This window comes from Komagataella phaffii, chromosome 3 (genome assembly GCF_000027005.1).
Source record: "Komagataella phaffii GS115 chromosome 3, complete sequence".
NCBI classification, from domain to species: Eukaryota; Fungi; Ascomycota; class Pichiomycetes; order Pichiales; family Pichiaceae; genus Komagataella; species Komagataella phaffii.
This window is the reverse complement of record NC_012965.1, coordinates 1,105,709-1,124,773: the sequence shown is the minus strand read 5'-3', so window position 1 is coordinate 1,124,773 and position 19,065 is coordinate 1,105,709. Positions and strand designations below refer to the sequence as shown.

Here is a 19,065-nt window from a genome sequence, read left to right as displayed (position 1 = left end):
AGAATACCTAAAGGGTCCAGGAGATACGCCTAGGCGCATTGAGTAGTCTTGACTGGATGGGAGAGAGAGTCCAATTGGTTGAATAACAACTGACTCTAAACGTGGCTGTACTCCGGAGGGTTGCCGAAAAACTTTAAATTCAACCATTGCTGAACCCATGCTTCTTTCGGAAAAAAAGATCCGCCGTTATGGCATAGGATGCCAAAAGTTTGCGAATCCTTGATAATATGGCGTAACCTCCACCCACCGGAGTCTGAAATATGCAGCACCCACAGCAGTTCGCGTTCCCTTTCCAGAAAGTCACCTGGCACGTGATTTAGTCACATGGTAGATCACGTTGAACATTATTTTTCTATTTTGGAAAGAGAAATTTTATAAACTAAGAAAAAAATATCCCAGATACGCAGATTTTCTGTATATACATAAAACTCCTTTGCAGTTGAAATCAGACGGAGGAAATTTCCCGCTTGATGCACCTTTTGAAAAGATCTGTGTCCATTATTTATAACCTCCGTTTTCAAAGTTCATTTTTGGGATCATTTTACACAATGTCATCGGCATCACTTGAACCTATCAGTTTACCCCAGAAGAGACCGTTAGGTCGCCCAGAGTCCACAAAACCCCCCAAGAAAATCAAGAGAAAGTACAACAAGAAGAAGAATGTAGATCCAACGTCGCCTGGAGGAGTTTTGGGATTTGAAATTGAACATCTTTGCAAAGAGCATGGTTTATCACTAGCTGACATTTCCAATCCAATGGATGTTATCCTGAATGACAGCTCGATACAGCAAAAATATCATAGAATCGTCGACGAAGTGAACGTCTTATCTCTCACCTCGAACGGTGACGGTATAGCTCTCATTGATGGGCCTGCGGAAACAAACACCAAGAAGCAGGTCGCTATAGTGCCGTTTGGCCTGCCTGGAGATGTAGTTTCCATCAAAGTTTTCAAATCTCATCCCTTACATGTTGAATGTGATCTTCTTAAAATACTATCCCCATCAAGTATGAGGAATGACTCGCTTGTCGATTGTAAGTATTTTGGGGTATGTTCTGGGTGTCAGTATCAGCCCATAGAATATGCGCAACAGTTACTACTGAAAAGAGATACCATCGTTAATGCATACAAGTTCTTTGCTCCTATACTGACGGCGAGTGGAAAGCTGCCTGACATGGGCTCTACCGTACCTTCTCCTCTGCAATACAGCTATAGGACTAAACTGACCCCCCATTTTGAGATTCCAAGACGTAAGACTCAAGATTTTCAGAAACCTTCGTTTGGTTTCGGAAGTAAAGGTCGTCCTAAGTTTAGACCCGAAATTGTAGATGTTAACTCATCTATTGTCGATATTGAGGAATGTCTTATTGGTACCAGCATCATCAACACTGGACTTAGTAACGAAAGGAAAAAATTCGAATCTACCTACAACAATTACAAAAGAGGTGCCACGATCCTTCTGAGAGAAAACACAACTCCTGTAGCAGATCCACCAGTTGAGACAGGCGAAGGATCAAGGGATGGCACTGGTGAAATATCAAAAGCTGAAGTGGAGTTACCTGATGGCTCCAAGCAGTTAAAAACATGTGTCACCGAACCTCGTCAAATTGTCACCGAAATTATTAACGGAAACAAGTTCCAATTCTCTGCGGGAGAGTTTTTTCAAAACAACAATTCTATTCTTCCAGATATCATCAAGTACGTACAGGATAACCTGAAGCTAGATCCCAACGGAGAGAACTACCTAGTTGATGCGTACTGTGGGTCTGGACTTTTCAGCATATCTTGTGCCAGCTCAGTCAAAAAGGTTATTGGAGTGGAAATTAGTGCTGATAGCGTCAAGTTTGCAACACATAATGCCGAGTTGAACAATATCGAAAACTGTGAATTTATCACTGGAAAAGCTGAAAAAATCTTTGCGGATATTCAACTTCCGAGGGACCAAACTTCGATTATTCTGGATCCTCCAAGAAAGGGGTGTGATGACGTTTTTCTTACTCAATTATCAGAGTTCAAACCCAAGAAGATCATCTACATATCTTGCAATGTCCACTCACAGGCAAGAGACTTGGAGTATTTCATCAATAATACCTCCAATGGATTCCAATACAGGATTGATAGCATCAGAGGGTTCGATTTTTTTCCTCAAACCCACCATGTTGAGGGAGTGGCAGTTCTTTCATTGATATAGTAAATAGAGTAAGGCATTAAGTGGTTAGGGTTCTGTAGATTGTCTCTAGAATTTCTGGAAAAAAAAACTACAAAAAAATACAGGGGCGAGCTGGGAATTGAACCCAGGGCCTCTCGCACCCAAAGCGAGAATCATACCACTAGACCACACGCCCTGATATTGAAAGAAGAGTGTCTGGAAATTATATGACATTAAAGACTCAGGAAATTTTTAGCAATTAATCTCTGGGAGTATGGCCCGTTATATAGTATTCTATGGCAGAGTAATGCTTAGAAACTCACTTAGCATTTTTATCAGAATTTGAATATCCTTTTCAGAAGTCATTGCGCCAAAACTTATTCTAACGACACCTCTATGACTTTTCTTATCCTGGTCAACAATATCATTTTCATCACCACATATAAAGTTACAAACTTGAGCTTCTTTGAAAAATTGGGCATCTTTTGTCCCCAAGTGTTGTGCTAGTCCACCGTAGTTACACATGGCTCCCACTCTCAAACATACGTTGTTTTTGAAAGCGGCCTTCTCAACTTTGGAGTAGCCGATTGGTTCGCCCGAGCTGTCAAACAAGTTGAATGCAATGATAGGACCATGTAAGTTAGCATCTCCGTAAGTTTCACTTCCATAAAATCTCACCAAGGCAACACCGTTGTCGTGAACGAGATTCTTCATCTGAGCGTACGCTTCAGCTGTAATGTGGTTGACATGGTCCGAGATATTAAAGAAACTCCCGTAAAGAGACAAGAAAGCTTTGTACGAAGAGATTAAAGCAGCTAAAGTATGAATTGGTAGAGTGCCCTCTTCTAAAATAGAGTGTAATTCAAGATTCCTTTTGGCATAATCAGTGTACAGAGCTACCTGTTCCACGGTACCACCTGAGAAGTATTTCTTTCCACTGAAAACGTAGTTGCCGGCTGATTTCTTACAAACTAATGCCCCGATGTCTGGGTAACCGAGAATCTTGTAGAGCGATAGCACAACAAAATCAGGTTTAGCAAGAGAGGTAAGATTTCTCAAAGAAGGTGGCTTTGATGTTGATAAGGAAGCGGCGTCAAGTAGAGTGTAAACTTTACCACTTATCGACTTGAAGAGCAAATTGTACTGCGAATTTGGAAACCTTTCACCAGTGAAGTTGGATTGTCCAGTCCATGATACTAATACTGGACGTTGAGGTGTTTCCAAGGAGTACTCTTCTACTACTGAATAAGGATCCTTGAAACATTTGAAATGTTTGGCCACAGTTCTAGGTCCAATTAGGGAAGTATGCGAGTCAATGCTGTAGACATAGTCAAAATCTTCAAAGGTGTCTCTGAAACCTTCTACCACCAACTTTACTCCCTGGGAAGCGTTGGCCACAAAGATGACATCGTATTCATCAGCGTCAGCGTCCAGCAGCGAGTACACTACGTCTCTTGCCTCTTGCACGATATGGGTGCTTACCTGTGAGCATTGAGAGATGGAATGAGGATTACCCATGCACGATCCAGACAACAATCGCACTGTCTGCTGGAGGGATGAAACAGGATAAAGGGTAGTACCTGCATGGTCCAGGTAAGTCAAGTCTTTTAAATAAGGGTACTGGGACCTTCTGATTCGATCAAGGTTGGGCTGGTAGGTTTTGTTAGCGTCATCTGGCTTTCGAGTGGGAGGAAACTTGTCAAGGTGGACTTTTGGGTAAGGAATGACTGAGAGTGCTTTTCCAAGAGATACAGTGACCATTGGCAGTCAGAAAATGAGACGACAAGAAGGTGAGGTTGTTGAAGAAGGGAACAAACAAGTTGAGCAAGTGAGTTTTAGGATGGTACAAATGAATAGGGTGGAGGAGATGAGATGTGAAGGCGGGTTAATTTTTTTTTACGGAAAAAAAAGAAACGCGAGACACGTTAGGCATCCAGATGACAACAAGTTGGCGATAAATCTGTCACAGTCACTATTTGTCTTTACTTCAATACACAGCTGAATCGAGCCCATGTCCACTGATACTAAGGAGGTCGTATGTGACGATTGCCACACCGTATTCCATATTCGAACGGCAAGATCTTACTCGGGGTCCAGTTTGGGAGGCTCCGTTTCGACGCTAAAGACTCCTCGGATCAAGGTAATTGGAACGGGAGGAACTATTGCTTCGAAGGGAGAGAGCGGATCGCAGACAGCTGGATACCATGTAGACTTGACTATTGAGGATTTGTTGAGCTCTATTCCGGATTTGTCGAACGTATGTGAATTGGAATACGAACAAATCCTGAATGTCGACTCAAAGGAGTTTGGCGAGAAGGAGTTACTGATGTTGCACGAAGCTGTTAGTCGAAGCATACGTGACGACAGTTTTGATGGCGTAGTCATCACCCATGGTACAGACACCATGGAGGAGACTGCATTCTTGCTGCAATTGACAGTTAACACATCCAAACCTATTGTAATGGCTGGATCAATGAGGCCTTCCACCGCCATCTCCGCAGATGGACCTATGAACTTATACCAAGCAATATGTGTTGCATGCAATAAAGAGAGCTGGAACAGAGGAGTGCTCATAGCGTTGAACGATCAGATTGGATCGGGATTCTACATCACCAAGTCCAACGCCAACTCTCTAGATACATTCAAGAGTGTGATTCAAGGATACTTGGGCAACATAGTCAACAACGAAATCCACTATTTCTTCCCTGCGTCGAAGCCAACTGGTATACAGTACTTTGAGCTTGCTCCGTTTCCGAAAGTCATAGTTCTCTACGCCCATCAGGGGTTTGACCCTCAAATCGTGCGTCTCTGTGCATCACAACTAAATGTTCGAGGCGTGGTTTTTGCAACAATGGGGGCTGGGTCTTTGAGCAAAGAGACAAATATAGAGTTGTACAAGGCCTGGAAGGAGTTTGGTACGCCAATAGTTTTTTCCAAAAGGTCAATGGACGGAATGGTTCCCATCGCCAATTTACCGAGGGAGCTTGAGATTGAAGGCAAGACGGTGCAGTTTGACGGATGTATGGCTAGCGGATACCTGAACCCCCAGAAGAGCCGAATTCTATTACAACTGTGCCTCGGTGCCTCAATGAAGGACCGACAGATTGCAGATATCTTCAAAACGCTTTCGTTCGGAGGCTAGTTAGTATTTTTCCACCAAATCTCATGCACGCAGTCTCAGTTCGCGTATGTGAAGTAGGTACAAAAACCTAAATAGCGATTAAGTTCGCTGAGTTCCAGACCAAGTGAGGCAAGGCGATCACATCACCTCTCCCCCTTTTTCTAAAAATAACGGTTTTTATTCTATATCTATATACCTTACTAAACCAACTGAACAGCAAACCAATCATAACCCATACCTCGTAATAACTAAATAATAATACATTTGTCACAACAACATTCAGACCGTTTCACGAGTATTGTTCTGCACCTCTCTAAGAATGTTGATTTTTCTCCTTCTAGCGTTTATGAACCAGTTGCTCAACTGTTGACTGGTCAGACCCGTCTGCTCAATCAGCTCTAGTTTTTGTCTTGGGTTGGGGTATGGATGGTTCAGGTTGTTGACCAGCCAGTCTGAAAGGATGGTTGTGGTTCTTTTTGGCAGGTTTGACCTGCGTTTCTTACTGTCTGACACAGTGGATCCGACAAGACCGGGCTTGGCTATCTTTTTCTCCGTTCTTGGGCCAGGTGATACGGGTCGTCTAGCAGTTGCAGTGGACGAAATGGAAGTGGAAGTGGAAGAGGGGGGAGGGGAGGGTAGTGATGCCACCACAGACCGTTCCAATGGAGAATTGACGGTGCTGGTTCGGCAAAGAGATGATTGCGGCTGAGGGCTTGCTGGAAACACATGTTGCTGGTACGAATAAGCGCCCACAGGCTGTAGAACTACCATCGGAGAGCTTGTGGATGGAGCTGGAAGTATAACAGGCGAGGGAGTGTAGGTACGTGGCTGAAAATAAGATGGTTGCATTCCCAATTGCACATCGCTCAGCATGTCATGAATGGAGGGAAGCTTCACATTGGCCTCGGCACTAGGTTCAGAGACAGCACCCTTTGGTTCCACGCTGGCAGGTCTTAGGGGCAACTGGTAGGTAGTTTTCGTTGCTGGGCGGCTGACCAAACTTGATATCTCCATCTTCTACTTGCCTTTAATAAATTTATACGAGAAAAAGTGCGAATTCCCCATTTTATATTAATGCATGAAAGATCCAATTTTCACGTCAAAGCCTGTTTGAAAACTTGAATGTGCCGTAAGTGATGATATCACAGCACCTGTCCACAGGTAATTTCCTAAATTGGTTGTCACCGATAACGCGCGGCTGGCACTACATAGCGTTTATAGTAGGGAACAGAACTCTTTCCAGTAGCTATATTACTAATTTCGAGACGTGTGAGTAAAAGTGGAATACCTGGTTATCTACCTAATTGAAGGAGTGGGGATTTTCCACACCCCGTTTCGTCCTCGGATGAAAATTTTATTAAGTGGGCCCACCGTTGACCAATAACATTATCTGAAATAGGTTAAGTAGTGTTGTTCATGTCATGCATTTCATCCCATCCAATGTCAAGATGTTTCTCGCCTTTCCCCTTCATGTTTTGATCGTTTCAGCCCCTACATTGCTCCTCCACTTTTGAACATTTCTTTTTCTTCTTGGGGAGGTTTCATCGTGTCTCAAAAGGACACATTTGACAAGAAACGTCCCAAACGCACATGTCAGTTGTAGAGGTCTAGGTGATGGATCGAACCGCGCACGGTGGTTGCCTTTTTCGCTCTCGCATAAATGATTGCAGATTTCATTGGGCCGATCGGGCCGTATCTGATATAATTATTAAAGATACTGATGAAATCCTTCTCTTCACAAGTTCTTGTGTATGTAGTGATCCCTTCGAAGCTGTTTATGCACAGTCAAAACATTTTGGATCCAATTGCCACACATTTTTCTCGGTGTGCTTGGCATTCGCCGAAAAGTCGGCTTCGTAGCGACCCACTCTAGCCTATCAGCGGACTCCTACAAATGTGCCATCTGTTTGTGTGGACACGACCTGCGTCATTTTTCTGAATGAAATTTTTTGATGACACAACATAAACGTCCATCGAATAAATTACTGCAGCTGATTAGCAATCTGGACCTCATTTCTGATTACATGCTCCATGTATGCTACAAGTCAACGTCAAGCATCTCGCTACCCGTTTGAAAAATTTCAGCTGATGATGTAAACACCCCCTTAATAACGTCAGAAGTAAATTTTCTTGCTGCATATATCTTAGCATTCCACAATCTTGCTTCCAAGCTTCCAACAAGTGCGGCTAAATAATACGAAAACAAGAAACTGCTGCCGCCTACGGGCCAATGCTTGATCTTTTTCCTGTTGTCAGTGTCGTCGTTTCACAAATTAGTAAGCTTGCGTGGCGTGCCGTCGTGCATAATCACTATCACAACCCTAAAGGGACAGATGCACCAATTTCAATTTCTTGTTTCCAATCTGTCGGCTCCTCATCCTATTTGCTATTATTTTATGGTTAATTGATTGAGAGATCTCCACCGTTCCCCACCTGCCTCCACTTGTTAATTGGAGTTCGCACTACCACATATGTCTAAGCCACAAGTCGGGCCATCCCACTTTATTTCTGTCTGATCAGGAAACTGGGCCCCGCTCCGTACCTTTGACACCATCCTCCAGGGAAGAAGCACGGTCCCTTCCTGTCAAAAATGTCATTCAGGCAAGAGCTTTATTCAGATTTGCCAAAGGATGTACCCTCCCTGGATGATGATCTTCAAAGTTCTCGTTTGGCAAGGTATAACAACCCCAAGCTGATTTCGGACATCAAAAAATGGCTTTTTGGCCAGATGCTACGGCCGTCAGGCAAGTCCATACCGGATGAAGAATTTATAGACAAGACTGATTTGATAGAGTTACTGAGAGACGGTGTGTACTTGTGCCAATTGATTGATGTTATAGACCCTGGAAAGATCAAGTATAAGGCATCAAAGATGCCATTTGTGCAGATGGAAAATATCGCAAATTTTCTTCAGTATGCGAGAGAAGTGATTGGGGTTCCAGAAAACGAATTGTTTCAAACTGTTGATCTTTATGAGGGTAAGGATCCTTACCAAGTTGCGATGACAATTCAAGCACTTTCTAGACAGTTGACAATCAAGGATAAAGAGAGATTTCCCAATTCAATAGGCCCCGAATTAGTTGAGAAACGCAAACCGCCTGTACCGACAAAACCTACCCATTTGGCTGGCTGGAGTAAACATGAATATGGCTACATCAATAAAGATGTGGAGAATGTTGTTTTCAGTGGCAAGAGAGACATCACCGGACGCCGCTAATTGTATATATATTGATTCACTGTTTCTTGAATAGAAGTTGAGTCACTTGGTAGTTCAACTACGTTTTGAAGAAAGTTATTGAGATGGAGATTGACATATTCTTCCAAGTCAAAAGTCAACTGTTCATTATCACTTGAAGTCTTCGTTGAACTCGGCAAGAAATCGTGCAAGTTGAAAATGTTATAAGTAGCTTTAATGTGCTTCAATACGTGGAAACAACCTATTGCAGTGCCTGTCTCAATGACTTTGAAGGAGAGACCAGAGTCCACCTCGTTCTCTCGTAGAAATTCGTCCTTGGCTATTGTCGGCGCCAGCACAAACACGACGTCTTTGGTATTTTTGAGGATCTCCTGTATAGGTAATTGTATTGCTAGTATACTCTCTGAGACGATGATGGCGACTTTTTGCCTCGTATATGATTTCCTCTCTTGGTTGATGCCTAGGTTGATAAGAGATGAGGATTTGTCGGACGTTATAAAACTCTTGTAAACAGAGTACCCCAGTCCTAGTGCCCCAAGGGCTGCCAAGCCAAAAAAAGTGTTTCTCTTTGTGGATTTCATGTTGAAGAAGGGAGAGTATTGAGGAGAGGAGAGCTGTAGAAAGAGGTATCATGTAATAGTGCATATGATAACTTGGTGTCCTGTGGAAGTCCGTCCAATTTCGAGATATCTCCTCTGCCAGACTCCCCCCAGCCTTCTCCTTCCAGGCTATGATTTCCGTTGTGGGTAAGCCAATATATTCCGGATCTCCTTGTACTAAGGATCAACTCAATGAGCTCACATGATCTAGTGTTTTTGGCCACTACTAATGCATTGAGCCATATCTCCTCGGTCCTTGGATGCATCGCCTCAATTGGCACCACCGCCAAAGTCACGATCAACTCTCACGGGGTCCATTTCACGGCGTACAACGATAATCAAACAATTAGAGTGGCCTTAACGTTAGCCAAGTCCTTATTTACCAGCTTCATTCTGAATGCAGACCATAATGCTCAGGAGTCAAATACCCAAATTTCAGTGACCCAAGATTCTGACCAGCTGGAAGAGTCAGAAATCAGCCTCTCATTGGATGTGCAGCTGTTTGTGGAGAGTGTCAACATCCATACTTCTCATCAAACTACCTTCGGCGGTAACAACGCCTCAACTAACACAGATAAAAACGAAATAGAGTGCACATTCTCTTATCAAGGAGATGGCCACCCCTTTGCGGTAATCTTTGAAGATAATGCCATCTTAGAGAGAGTCGAATTCCAAACTTACGCTGACCAAGAAGATTTCGAAGAAAGGTTCAGTCTTGATGAAACCGAACTTGTATTGAGTACTTTGCTGAGCGGCTCTCTCCTTTATGATGTCATGAAAGATCTAAAGGATGTTAACACTGACGCTCTAATTGTCTATGTCAAAGATAATCCCATACCTTCTAATAGAAAGTTGGTTTTTATTTCTCAAAGTGAAATCGGCCATTCTAAACATCAATACCCAAGCCAAAAAATTTACCTGCAAGATCTTTCTGTTTGGAAACCGCAAAAGATGAATGATAACCTTGAGTTTAATCAGACGATCTCCGACTCACTAACATGTTATTACCGGTTTGAAACTTGGGCCAAGATTTTCAGAAGTTTTAAAATATCGAATCGTATTAAGTTGCAGAAAAGTATCTCTGGATTGACCTCCACGAGTCTTCTTGTACGTAACCCCCATGATCAGTCTTATACTGGTTCCGTCATCGATTTTCGATTTTGGGAAAACGTCAATGATGAAGAGATTGATAACCTGAATTGGGAGTATTGTTACAATAATACCCATGTGGAGCAGTTAGTGGAGGATGATCAAAACATCAAAATCATCCAATACGCCTTGTCCAATAATTTAGATCCAAACCAGATAACGCTAGATGATTATCTCAAGAGAAGAGAGACCAGATCTCATGCCAGACCTCAAGCCACTGAAACACCATTCATAATCTTAGATGACAACTCCCACAAAGAACCTGAGCCCAGCACCACAAGAAGAACACCTGCACCATCTACAATTGACATACCGTTATTTCTATAATTTAAAATGTCATTAGAGAAAAAAAACTATAAAGACTAATTAAATCCAGAAAAAAATTAGTTGCTGGAAAAGTAGTCCAAAAGAACGTGACGCTCCTCGGAGTCTTGACCCCAGTCCTTGATGACAACACAAGAAGCACCAACAACCTTTCTGGCGTTACCCTCACGGTCTAAAGTACATAGACCAGCCCATTCACCTAACTGCTTGGCGTCAGAGACCTTGATCAGAGGGATCTTCTCCTCTGGCTCGTTACAAAGAGCTTCAACCAGCTTGATGATGGCCTCGTCAGTGACAGAGTCACACAGGACACACAGTTGGGCAGCACCAGAAGACAGAGCCTTGGAAGCCTCTCTCAAACCTCTGGCCAAACCATCGTGGACCAAAGAAATTCTCAAGACCTTCTTGACGGCATCTTCAATGGAGATGGATGCTGAGGTTTCCTCAACGGCAACCTCAACCTCTTCAACGACTTGTTGTTCAACGTCAGACATGTTTTCTATGATTGTTTCGAGTAGTAGACTTCTTCCACAGATGTAATCCGGTCAGTACTATGAATGAATAAAAGAAGATGAACCAACGGTGGAAAAAAAATACTTTAGTGTCGCGGTAGGGCATTAGCCCTGATCACATGATGAACAGCTTCAGGTGTTCCTTGATGGAGTGCGAAAAAAGAGTTAGGAACGTTAGGAACGTCAGCTGTTGGCAGCATTAACGCCGCACTGAACGAGCGCCGCACAGGTATTACTCACATTGAGTATCTATAATATTAGAAACATTTACAGTACAGAACATCTATCGGGTGCCTCAAAGTACAAAATCCATCTCGTCATTGAACTTTTCGCCCGCGTCACCCATCTCTTCATCATCGTCATCTTCTTCGTCTACAATGGCAAACTCAGAACCCACAGACGTTCCTCTAAATTCAGGCCTTGATGTGGGGAGAGAGTTGGAAGTAGTCGTAGAAGTTGCATTGCCAGCTGCTTCTCTTTCAGCTGCAACTTCATCTTCGTCTTCAAAATCTACGTCAAAAAAGTCATCATCTGCACCAACTATCTTCGAATACAAGAGTGTGGCCTCAGTGACAGCACCATCGTAGGAAAGTTCGGAAGAAGGCATATTGGAGTAGAAAATACCATTATCTGGAGCGTCTGGATCGTATTTGGAGGATGGCGATTCAGTGTCAAAGTATTCCTTGTGTACGACACCAAACGGTACGACATCTGTGAATTGAACGAATCGCAACTTGAAAACGTACTGAAGTTTCTTAGACGGAACGAAACCCATGAACGACTTTCCAAGTTTTACAGAGTTCAGAACGGGAACTCCTTTATCATCAAACTGAAATTCAGACTCATCAACATCAAACTCACTTTCTCTGAGTATAGATTCTTCCATTTTATTCAGCGCAGCCTCGAGGTCTTTGCCTGCTGACTCCTCAGGAGCCAAGGTGGAAAGGTACCACAGACACTGACCTTCAGGACATACTCCAGCGCCAGCACCTAAAATCACCGCTTGTACCGGATAAGCATTGTTAGTTGGTAAGCAGTTGGCTGGAAAAACAACGATAGCAGCACTCTCACCCTCCGAAAACCACTCTTTACAATCTTTAGTAACACCAGCAATCAATCTAGTGATTGCATAATTGCGTTTGAGAGGAATGTTTTTAGCATTTTCTGGAGCCTGAGTAGGAGAACAAATCAGTTTCTCTTTCACTTTGATTTGAGAGCCATCAGAGAAAGTAGCCGTCTTGGTATTTGGATCGAACTTGCGTAACCTAGTGTTCAACTTGTAAGTGGTACCAGCCACTGCAGCAGATCTACAAAATCCCTGAGAAACCTCTCCAGGTCCACCAAACTTAGAGTAGAGTACAGGGAACTTTCCGTAGATGTTGAAGGAGGTAAGGTATCTTCTTATTCTTGATAAACCTTCTTTAGTGGGAATGTTGGGAATAGGTGCCAGTCCTAATGTGAAGACCAACTCTGAAATTTGTTGGCTTTCCAGCTTGAACGTTTCATTAGTGAATTCTGTTAGAGGTTTGTCGGCATAAGAAGTCCAAACTGAGAGACTTTCTTCATTTTGGTCAAATTCGAATACAAATTTGAGAAACTTCATTAACCGCTTTTTCGATATCAACGATAACGATTGGTCGGTAAATATTTCCTGCTTCGAAGTCTGCATCTTTCCAAACGAGTCATCTTCATAGGTATGGAAGTTTGACAGCGGTTGGAACTCCAAGTATCGATGAACTCTTGATTTAATCAACAAATCAAGCAAATCGGATTTGGCAAACAAAATCTTTGGTGTTAGATCGATTCCATAATTACGGGAAACAATCACATTGGGTCTGGGAATATACAATGAAGCAGTTGAGAATCCGGGGATTTTGTGGTCGTTAACCTGGTCGACCCATACTTTGAGCTGGTCAATAGTTAAAGTAGCACAATTGTCACCATAGTACGCGTTACTATCCACATGAAGTACACTAGAGCCTTGCCATGCCAAAGCGGCAGCCAAGATACCTTCAACTAGACCGGTTCCCACGATTACGACGTCGAACTCCGAAGCAATATTGGTTTCCAGCGGTTTCTCTAAACCAGCCAGTTCTGGGATGATAGACCCTCTTCGACGATCAGAAATGCTCTGGGAGTAGCGTCTCTCGACCACAGACGGCCTGCGTTCAGCGACGGTAGGTTTCTGCTTCGACTGGGCAGAAGCACTCATATCGATGGGTAATGAGTCTTTTTGTGGGTACGGAAAGAAATGAAGAAATGACACAAAAACACAGCTGTTAAGGTCCTAATTCGAAATTGTTGGACCGCCGTTCACCTTTAAAGAAGAATTTACACGAAGTTTTGAAAAACTGAAAAGAAATAATTGAGGGAGCAACACTTGATATTGGATGTTTGGGTTCGAAGATATTGATTGTAGGTTTTGTGCGAAGAATTTTTTTTTTTCTGCCCGGTTTTTTAAGCGAAGCGGTGAGTCGTTCGATGCACTGTTACCTGAAAACGGTGGTTAAAATGGTTATGCTAAATGCAATTCAAGATTTACGAGGATTAGCGTGTGAGAACTTGATAGTAGACCAAAATTAGAGGTGAAAGACGTCAGAAGCGAAGAGAAGGCTGGTGTTTGACAATTAGTACGGAGAAATATGTCATGGATGGGTTTTTCCAGTTTGGGCATGCCATTAATTGGGAGCAATCACGTGCTAGACGGAAGCCGGTAATTGCTGGGCGAGCTGGGAGCCCTTCCGCCTCCGTTTGCTCCTCCCCCGACAACCTCCCCAGACTACTTCCTCCACAAAATATCGTACCCCACTCAATATCCAACCAATCACGCTCTGCAATTTTTTGATTATCAAAATCATTCTCACTAAACCTCTTCTCTCTCTCACTACACCAACATCATCACCCGTTCATACTAATATACCACAATGTTTGTGCCATGCAGAACCCAGATCTCCCGATCTTTGGCACACTCAGTTAGGTACGCCTCAAAGCAGGTGGCCACTTCGCATAGTTACTCGTCAGACCTTCCCACCGACATCCCCGTGCTCTCTAAACGTCCTCATACAAACCTTCTGGACTATACATTCACAACCTTCGACAAGATGAAAAACTGGGCTAGAAAATCGTCATTCTGGCCAATGACATTCGGTCTGGCATGCTGTGCCGTCGAGATGATGCACGTCTCCGCACCAAGATACGACCAAGATAGATTGGGTATTATTTTCAGAGCCTCTCCAAGACAATCGGATATTATGATTGTTGCTGGTACCGTCACCAATAAGATGGCCCCAGCTCTCAGACAAGTCTATGACCAAATGCCATATCCTAGATGGGTCATTTCCATGGGTTCATGTGCCAATGGTGGTGGTTATTACCACTATTCTTACAGTGTCGTTCGTGGTGTGGACCGTATTGTTCCCGTGGATATTTATGTCCCAGGCTGCCCCCCAACTTCGGAAGCTCTGATGTACGGAGTGTTCCAGTTACAAAAGAAAATGATGGACGGGCAGACACACAGAATGTGGTATAGATCTTATTAGCCATTTATTTTATTTATCTATTTTCTTTCTTTGGTGGTTCTCTCTTCCTGTGTCATATTTCCCGAAATCTGGTTACGTAATGCCTCAAATGGGCTCTTTTTGAACTGTTCATCTTGAAGGATTTTTCTGAAACGCTGTGTTTCTGCATCGGTGACTGCTCTTCTGCTTTTCAGAGACCCTGTTGGGTTTGGTCCCTTTCTTGCTGGAGCCTGTATGAACTGAGCACTTTCTCCCGTGAAGCCATGACCCGGTTGAGTACCTCTTATCTCATCACCTCCGGGCAGCACATCTAATAATTCCTCCAGTTTGGGTTTTAACCTGTCATTATAACTGTTTCTGTTTGCAATTTTGTCATAGTCGGCCTTTTGTTTCATTTTCTGTACAAAGCCTAATGTTTTATCTAATCTTTTCTGAACCTTGGTAGTTTTATTCCTTCGCAAAAAAGCATTATGATCGTTTAAAAGAGAACTCTTTTGAACCTTTCTAGTGGCTCCAACCACCCTACTAGTCTGCCTAGACTCAACCTTATTTCTCAAAGTTGTTCTCTTGTGTCCTGCCATTTGAAGTGTTAAATGTAAGGGCTAATTTTTTTCCATTAAGATGCCATTACGTAATGAATGATTTTCGCAAGAAGCCTCGAATTTTTTCAACATTTCTCTGTCTTCTTCATCCTTTTCCATCAAGTGCCCTCCATGTCAAAGACTTTCACAATTACCGCCTTAGCCGCATTGGGAGCCACCGTCGGCTACGCAATCTATTTCGATTACCAAAGAAGAAACAATGTCTCCTTTCGTAAAACTTTGAAGAAGAACTCCAAAAGTTACCAGAAAAAGTTGCAAAAGGACAAAGAACAATCCAAAAAGCAAACTTTAGTTCTTCTGAGAAAACGTTTAGAGCAAGCTTTGAAGGAGGAACCGGTTTTGAGCGACGTCGCTGAGAAGGAACAATACTTTTACAAACACATCACTCTCGGTGAGCAACTCTCAAGCGTCCCCAATAAAGAGATTGATGCCGCTATCGAGTTCTACAAGGCTCTTTCTACCTACCCAAACCCAACTTCCATCTTGAACATCTACCAGAAATCCGTTCGTGAGGACATTTATGAGCTTGTTGTTATGTTGATCGCAATTCAACCCCCGCAGGCCGTGGTGAACATTTTAGGTGAGTCTTCACTCCAGTCATCTCACGGCGATGATGTCGAGTAGAGAGAATTGATGTTGTTTCCTGTTTAGTAGTTACTTCCTTTTTTTTTTAGATTTTGATATCTCTGTACATAAGTATTGCAATCTACTCTACGTAGCAACTAAGAACTTTCCAACTTAACCGGCGTATAAATTCTCCTCTGTTGATACTGAAAAGTTTATTCAACTCTGTCTTCACATGGCTAGTGACGTTTTCAAATTCATCGGCTTCAATGAAGTTCTTGAATGTCTCTTTGCCATGTTTAAGATATTCTTGGTCGATTGCAGACAATGCTTCTTCTTCAGTCCTAGCAAAAACAATGGAGTTTGAAGGGTCCTCACGCTCATGTTCCTCCCATTCCAGAAACTCCAAGTTGAGCTCATCCATTTCTCCCTGATGAATCCCCAAAACATCCTGAACAAAACTGTTCTTGCTATCACCTTTATCCAGTTCACTAAATAGTTTGCCATGTATCTCATTCCAATTTTTAGTCAACATTTTATTACGGTTCTGTGCCAAAAGGTCCTGTTCCACAAGATTGGCAGGGTTATTTTCTCCGTTGTCCTTACTGACCAGAATATTTTGATACGCTTCTTTACGCCGATTAATCTCTTGAATCTTTCTATCAATTTCCAATCGCAGTTTGTCCAGATTTATTTTTTGACTATCATCTTCAACTTGAGAGTTGTGAAGGCTTACAAATTGGTCAAGTTCTGCATTTAGATCAATTTTTAAATCAGGACGCTGAGTTTTCACAAAAGTCAGTAACTTGATGAAACTGTTGAACCATTGGATCAGTTGCATGAAAACCTGTTCATCGTCACCTTTCCCATCATTCATGTACAAATTGTGGATAAACTCTAACAAATAGTCTTGGTACTTGGTCAATACAGCAACAAAATCTAAAACAACCGAACCATTTTCGTTGATCATGGAGTTGTAATCGTTATGGTATCTTTTTATTAGGTCAATTAAATCTTCGATGAAAGATTTAAAGATAGGAATATACTTGTGGAGATTGGCTTTAGTGAATATGACAATCAATGGTTGGAAAAAAATGGCAATCAGCTCTTTTATTAGTTGGATCAAATATGGTGAATCCCACAACTCTTTTGATAAGTCCTTGTCTCTTCTCCGAAGTTTTGTTTCAAATAGCGTTCTCAAATCAATATAAAGTTTAGCTTCATCAGATCCCAGATCGTCATTACTCCATTTCTTATAACTAGCAAGAACTTCTACCAATACTTTCTGATCAATCTTCGTTTTCAATTGGTTACTGTTCAACAGCAAAGCCAACACTAAATCAATATTGTACTTGTGGCAAGTTGCTTTGATATCAATAATAACATTGTTATCCTCCTCCTCCATGTACTCATCAATTTTGGCGACCAAAACGTCACCTCCGGTATACTTACTGGTGATGTTCTTGTTCAGGAACAATAGTTCCTTTTCTAACCGTTTCAAGTCATCGTTGAGGATATGTGTAAAGACGAACTGCATCAGAGATTTCCCACTTCCTAACGGCTGATACAAGAACAAGTCTATCATTTTTTTCATTATTGTCATTGGGTTAGTGAACCTCAGAATGGTTTGAACAATCTTGTACGGGAAGAACTGGTGAATCTTGGTTAACAGTGTAAAATTTTCAATAGATGAATCTGAAGATACAAAAAAATCATAAATAGTAGATGCAACTTCTAACTTGAACAGTTCAATAAAACTCTGCAATTGTGGAGACAACTCAACCACTTTGGTGTTCATTTCGATCTCTTTGAACAAGAACAGGAGTCCCTGTTCACCAGTTTCACCATTGCCAAAAATTTGTTCTTTCAACTGATTTATATTCACTTGGAGATTGTTAACGGAATTGACAATTTCCTGTTGAAATTTCACTTGCTGTATGATTAACAAGTCATCCAGTTTCATCCTATTCTTAATCTCTTCCTCCTCCTTGTTCGATAGCTCATGATAGCAGTCTTTTTTCAAAAACTCTTTCAATATACTGCAGCTTCTAACCTCTGGGATTCGTATCAAATTCTGAACATAACCTCTAAGTGCAAGTCTAAGTTTCTCTCTGGGGAAGCTCTGCAAGATCTCTTGTTTAGAAGTGTTTCCATTTAAATTGAAAAGATTACCAGATTGGGCACTTTTGGAAACAGAATCTTTGAAGTCAGAAAGTTTCTTGGTGACATTTTGAACAGGGTCATTCGATTCCAGGGATGTTACATCAACGTCATCCGCATTTGTGTCGTCCATTTCTTCGTTTAACTCCGAGCTCATCTTGATTTTGGAGGGCGCAGAGGGAAGTTGTTTTCCAGGAAAATGGCGCAATAATTGGCTATCTAAGTTCTTAAAATCAGAGTACCTTCGCTTAACGTAATATGTCTCTCCAGTAGTCTCATCTTTTACTAAGATAATGAACAGGTAGATTGACTTCATGGTGGGAGCTGTATCAGAGTACCAGTATGACAACGGGTTTATACTTTTAATCTTACTTTTCATCTTGTCCTTGACAACCCCGCAGACATTGATATATAAACCATTAATGTAATTCTCCCTATTGTGCAAGATTTCTTCAACGTTTATCAATTCGTTGGGCAAGATCTTCTCAATATCTTTGTAGGCATTTTTCATTAAACGGCCATCTGATGTTTCAGATTCCGAAGGGTTTTTGAAGTATTCATCATCTCCCGATACCAAAATAGCAGTATTGTACATCATCAACATCATCTTGACAATCTTATAAATCAGTAACTTCCTCTTTGATAGAGACCCTCTGTCATTGGATGTACTGATCCTCTTACTTTTCCAAATTTCGTAAAACTGCTGAACTTTGTTGATCCATAATTGCTCTTGGATAGTGCTTTTCTTAGCAACATTGTGGTTCTCGTAGTATTGGAGAAAGGGAAACTTTTGTAAGAAATTGGTAAAAAAGAATCTCAACAGAGGGAACTCTTCGTTGTAAATTTCGACGTTCTGATAATGCACCTGCAACAATTCTGACAGGTTCTTCGAGTCAGGAGCATTGATGGGGTCGTATGGAGCAAATGGAGGGCCAAACTTACGCAATCCAGTGACATCTCCGTAGTTAGGACTCATTGCTTGAATCTCCCTGAGAAGCTCTTTCTCCAGAAGCTCTTTCTTCAGGTAATGTTCCTGAGTAGGACTAAACATGGGGCTGAAAGGGACGGAATTGGCGTATCTCAGAGAGTACGATGATTGTTGAAGCCCGTAAAAGCGAGAGATGATGCGCTGTGATGTTCATTACATAATCCTGATATCCTATATACATTCAA

At 42.1% G+C, this 19,065-nt stretch overlaps 11 protein-coding genes across 11 annotated transcripts; 6 read left to right on the top strand and 5 right to left on the bottom strand.

The window, feature by feature from the left end:
- Positions 1–470: 470 nt before the first annotated feature.
- Positions 471–2,189, top strand: PAS_chr3_0593 (tRNA methyltransferase; the record flags this gene model as incomplete). Its single annotated transcript, XM_002492774.1, has 1 exon — positions 471–2,189. One exon carries the CDS (start codon positions 471–473, stop codon positions 2,187–2,189), a length of 1,719 nt encoding a protein of 572 aa, XP_002492819.1.
- A 1,969-nt stretch (positions 2,190–4,158) lies between these two features.
- Positions 4,159–5,289, top strand: PAS_chr3_0591 (Cytosolic L-asparaginase; the record flags this gene model as incomplete). Its single annotated transcript, XM_002492773.1, has 1 exon — positions 4,159–5,289. One exon carries the CDS (start codon positions 4,159–4,161, stop codon positions 5,287–5,289), a length of 1,131 nt encoding a protein of 376 aa, XP_002492818.1.
- Positions 5,290–5,547: 258 nt separating this feature from the next.
- On the bottom strand, positions 5,548–6,282 carry PAS_chr3_0590 (Homeodomain-containing transcriptional repressor of PTR2; the record flags this gene model as incomplete). The annotated part of the gene is made up of 1 exon (XM_002492772.1): positions 5,548–6,282. One exon carries the CDS (start codon positions 6,280–6,282, stop codon positions 5,548–5,550), a length of 735 nt encoding a protein of 244 aa, XP_002492817.1.
- A 1,576-nt stretch (positions 6,283–7,858) lies between these two features.
- Positions 7,859–8,485, top strand: PAS_chr3_0589 (uncharacterized protein; the record flags this gene model as incomplete). Its single annotated transcript, XM_002492771.1, has 1 exon — positions 7,859–8,485. The coding sequence occupies one exon, from the start codon at positions 7,859–7,861 to the stop codon at positions 8,483–8,485; it is 627 nt and encodes a 208-aa protein (XP_002492816.1).
- PAS_chr3_0588 (Peroxisome assembly protein 22) lies at positions 8,482–9,045 on the bottom strand (the record flags this gene model as incomplete). Its single annotated transcript, XM_002492770.1, has 1 exon — positions 8,482–9,045. One exon carries the CDS (start codon positions 9,043–9,045, stop codon positions 8,482–8,484), a length of 564 nt encoding a protein of 187 aa, XP_002492815.1.
- Positions 9,046–9,255: 210 nt separating this feature from the next.
- PAS_chr3_0587 (uncharacterized protein) lies at positions 9,256–10,539 on the top strand (the record flags this gene model as incomplete). The annotated part of the gene is made up of 1 exon (XM_002492769.1): positions 9,256–10,539. One exon carries the CDS (start codon positions 9,256–9,258, stop codon positions 10,537–10,539), a length of 1,284 nt encoding a protein of 427 aa, XP_002492814.1.
- Positions 10,540–10,595: 56 nt separating this feature from the next.
- Positions 10,596–11,030, bottom strand: PAS_chr3_1200 (40S ribosomal protein S12; the record flags this gene model as incomplete). Its single annotated transcript, XM_002492768.1, has 1 exon — positions 10,596–11,030. One exon carries the CDS (start codon positions 11,028–11,030, stop codon positions 10,596–10,598), a length of 435 nt encoding a protein of 144 aa, XP_002492813.1.
- A 313-nt stretch (positions 11,031–11,343) lies between these two features.
- Positions 11,344–13,260, bottom strand: PAS_chr3_0586 (Rab escort protein, forms a complex with the Ras-like small GTPase Ypt1p; the record flags this gene model as incomplete). The annotated part of the gene is made up of 1 exon (XM_002492767.1): positions 11,344–13,260. The coding sequence occupies one exon, from the start codon at positions 13,258–13,260 to the stop codon at positions 11,344–11,346; it is 1,917 nt and encodes a 638-aa protein (XP_002492812.1).
- Positions 13,261–13,972: 712 nt separating this feature from the next.
- PAS_chr3_0585 (Hypothetical protein) lies at positions 13,973–14,587 on the top strand (the record flags this gene model as incomplete). The annotated part of the gene is made up of 1 exon (XM_002492766.1): positions 13,973–14,587. One exon carries the CDS (start codon positions 13,973–13,975, stop codon positions 14,585–14,587), a length of 615 nt encoding a protein of 204 aa, XP_002492811.1.
- Positions 14,588–15,279: 692 nt separating this feature from the next.
- Positions 15,280–15,792, top strand: PAS_chr3_0584 (Component of the TOM (translocase of outer membrane) complex; the record flags this gene model as incomplete). Its single annotated transcript, XM_002492765.1, has 1 exon — positions 15,280–15,792. One exon carries the CDS (start codon positions 15,280–15,282, stop codon positions 15,790–15,792), a length of 513 nt encoding a protein of 170 aa, XP_002492810.1.
- An 82-nt stretch (positions 15,793–15,874) lies between these two features.
- Positions 15,875–18,943, bottom strand: PAS_chr3_0583 (Protein that contains a Phox homology (PX) domain and binds phosphoinositides; the record flags this gene model as incomplete). The annotated part of the gene is made up of 1 exon (XM_002492764.1): positions 15,875–18,943. One exon carries the CDS (start codon positions 18,941–18,943, stop codon positions 15,875–15,877), a length of 3,069 nt encoding a protein of 1,022 aa, XP_002492809.1.
- Between the last annotated feature and the right edge of the window lie 122 nt (positions 18,944–19,065).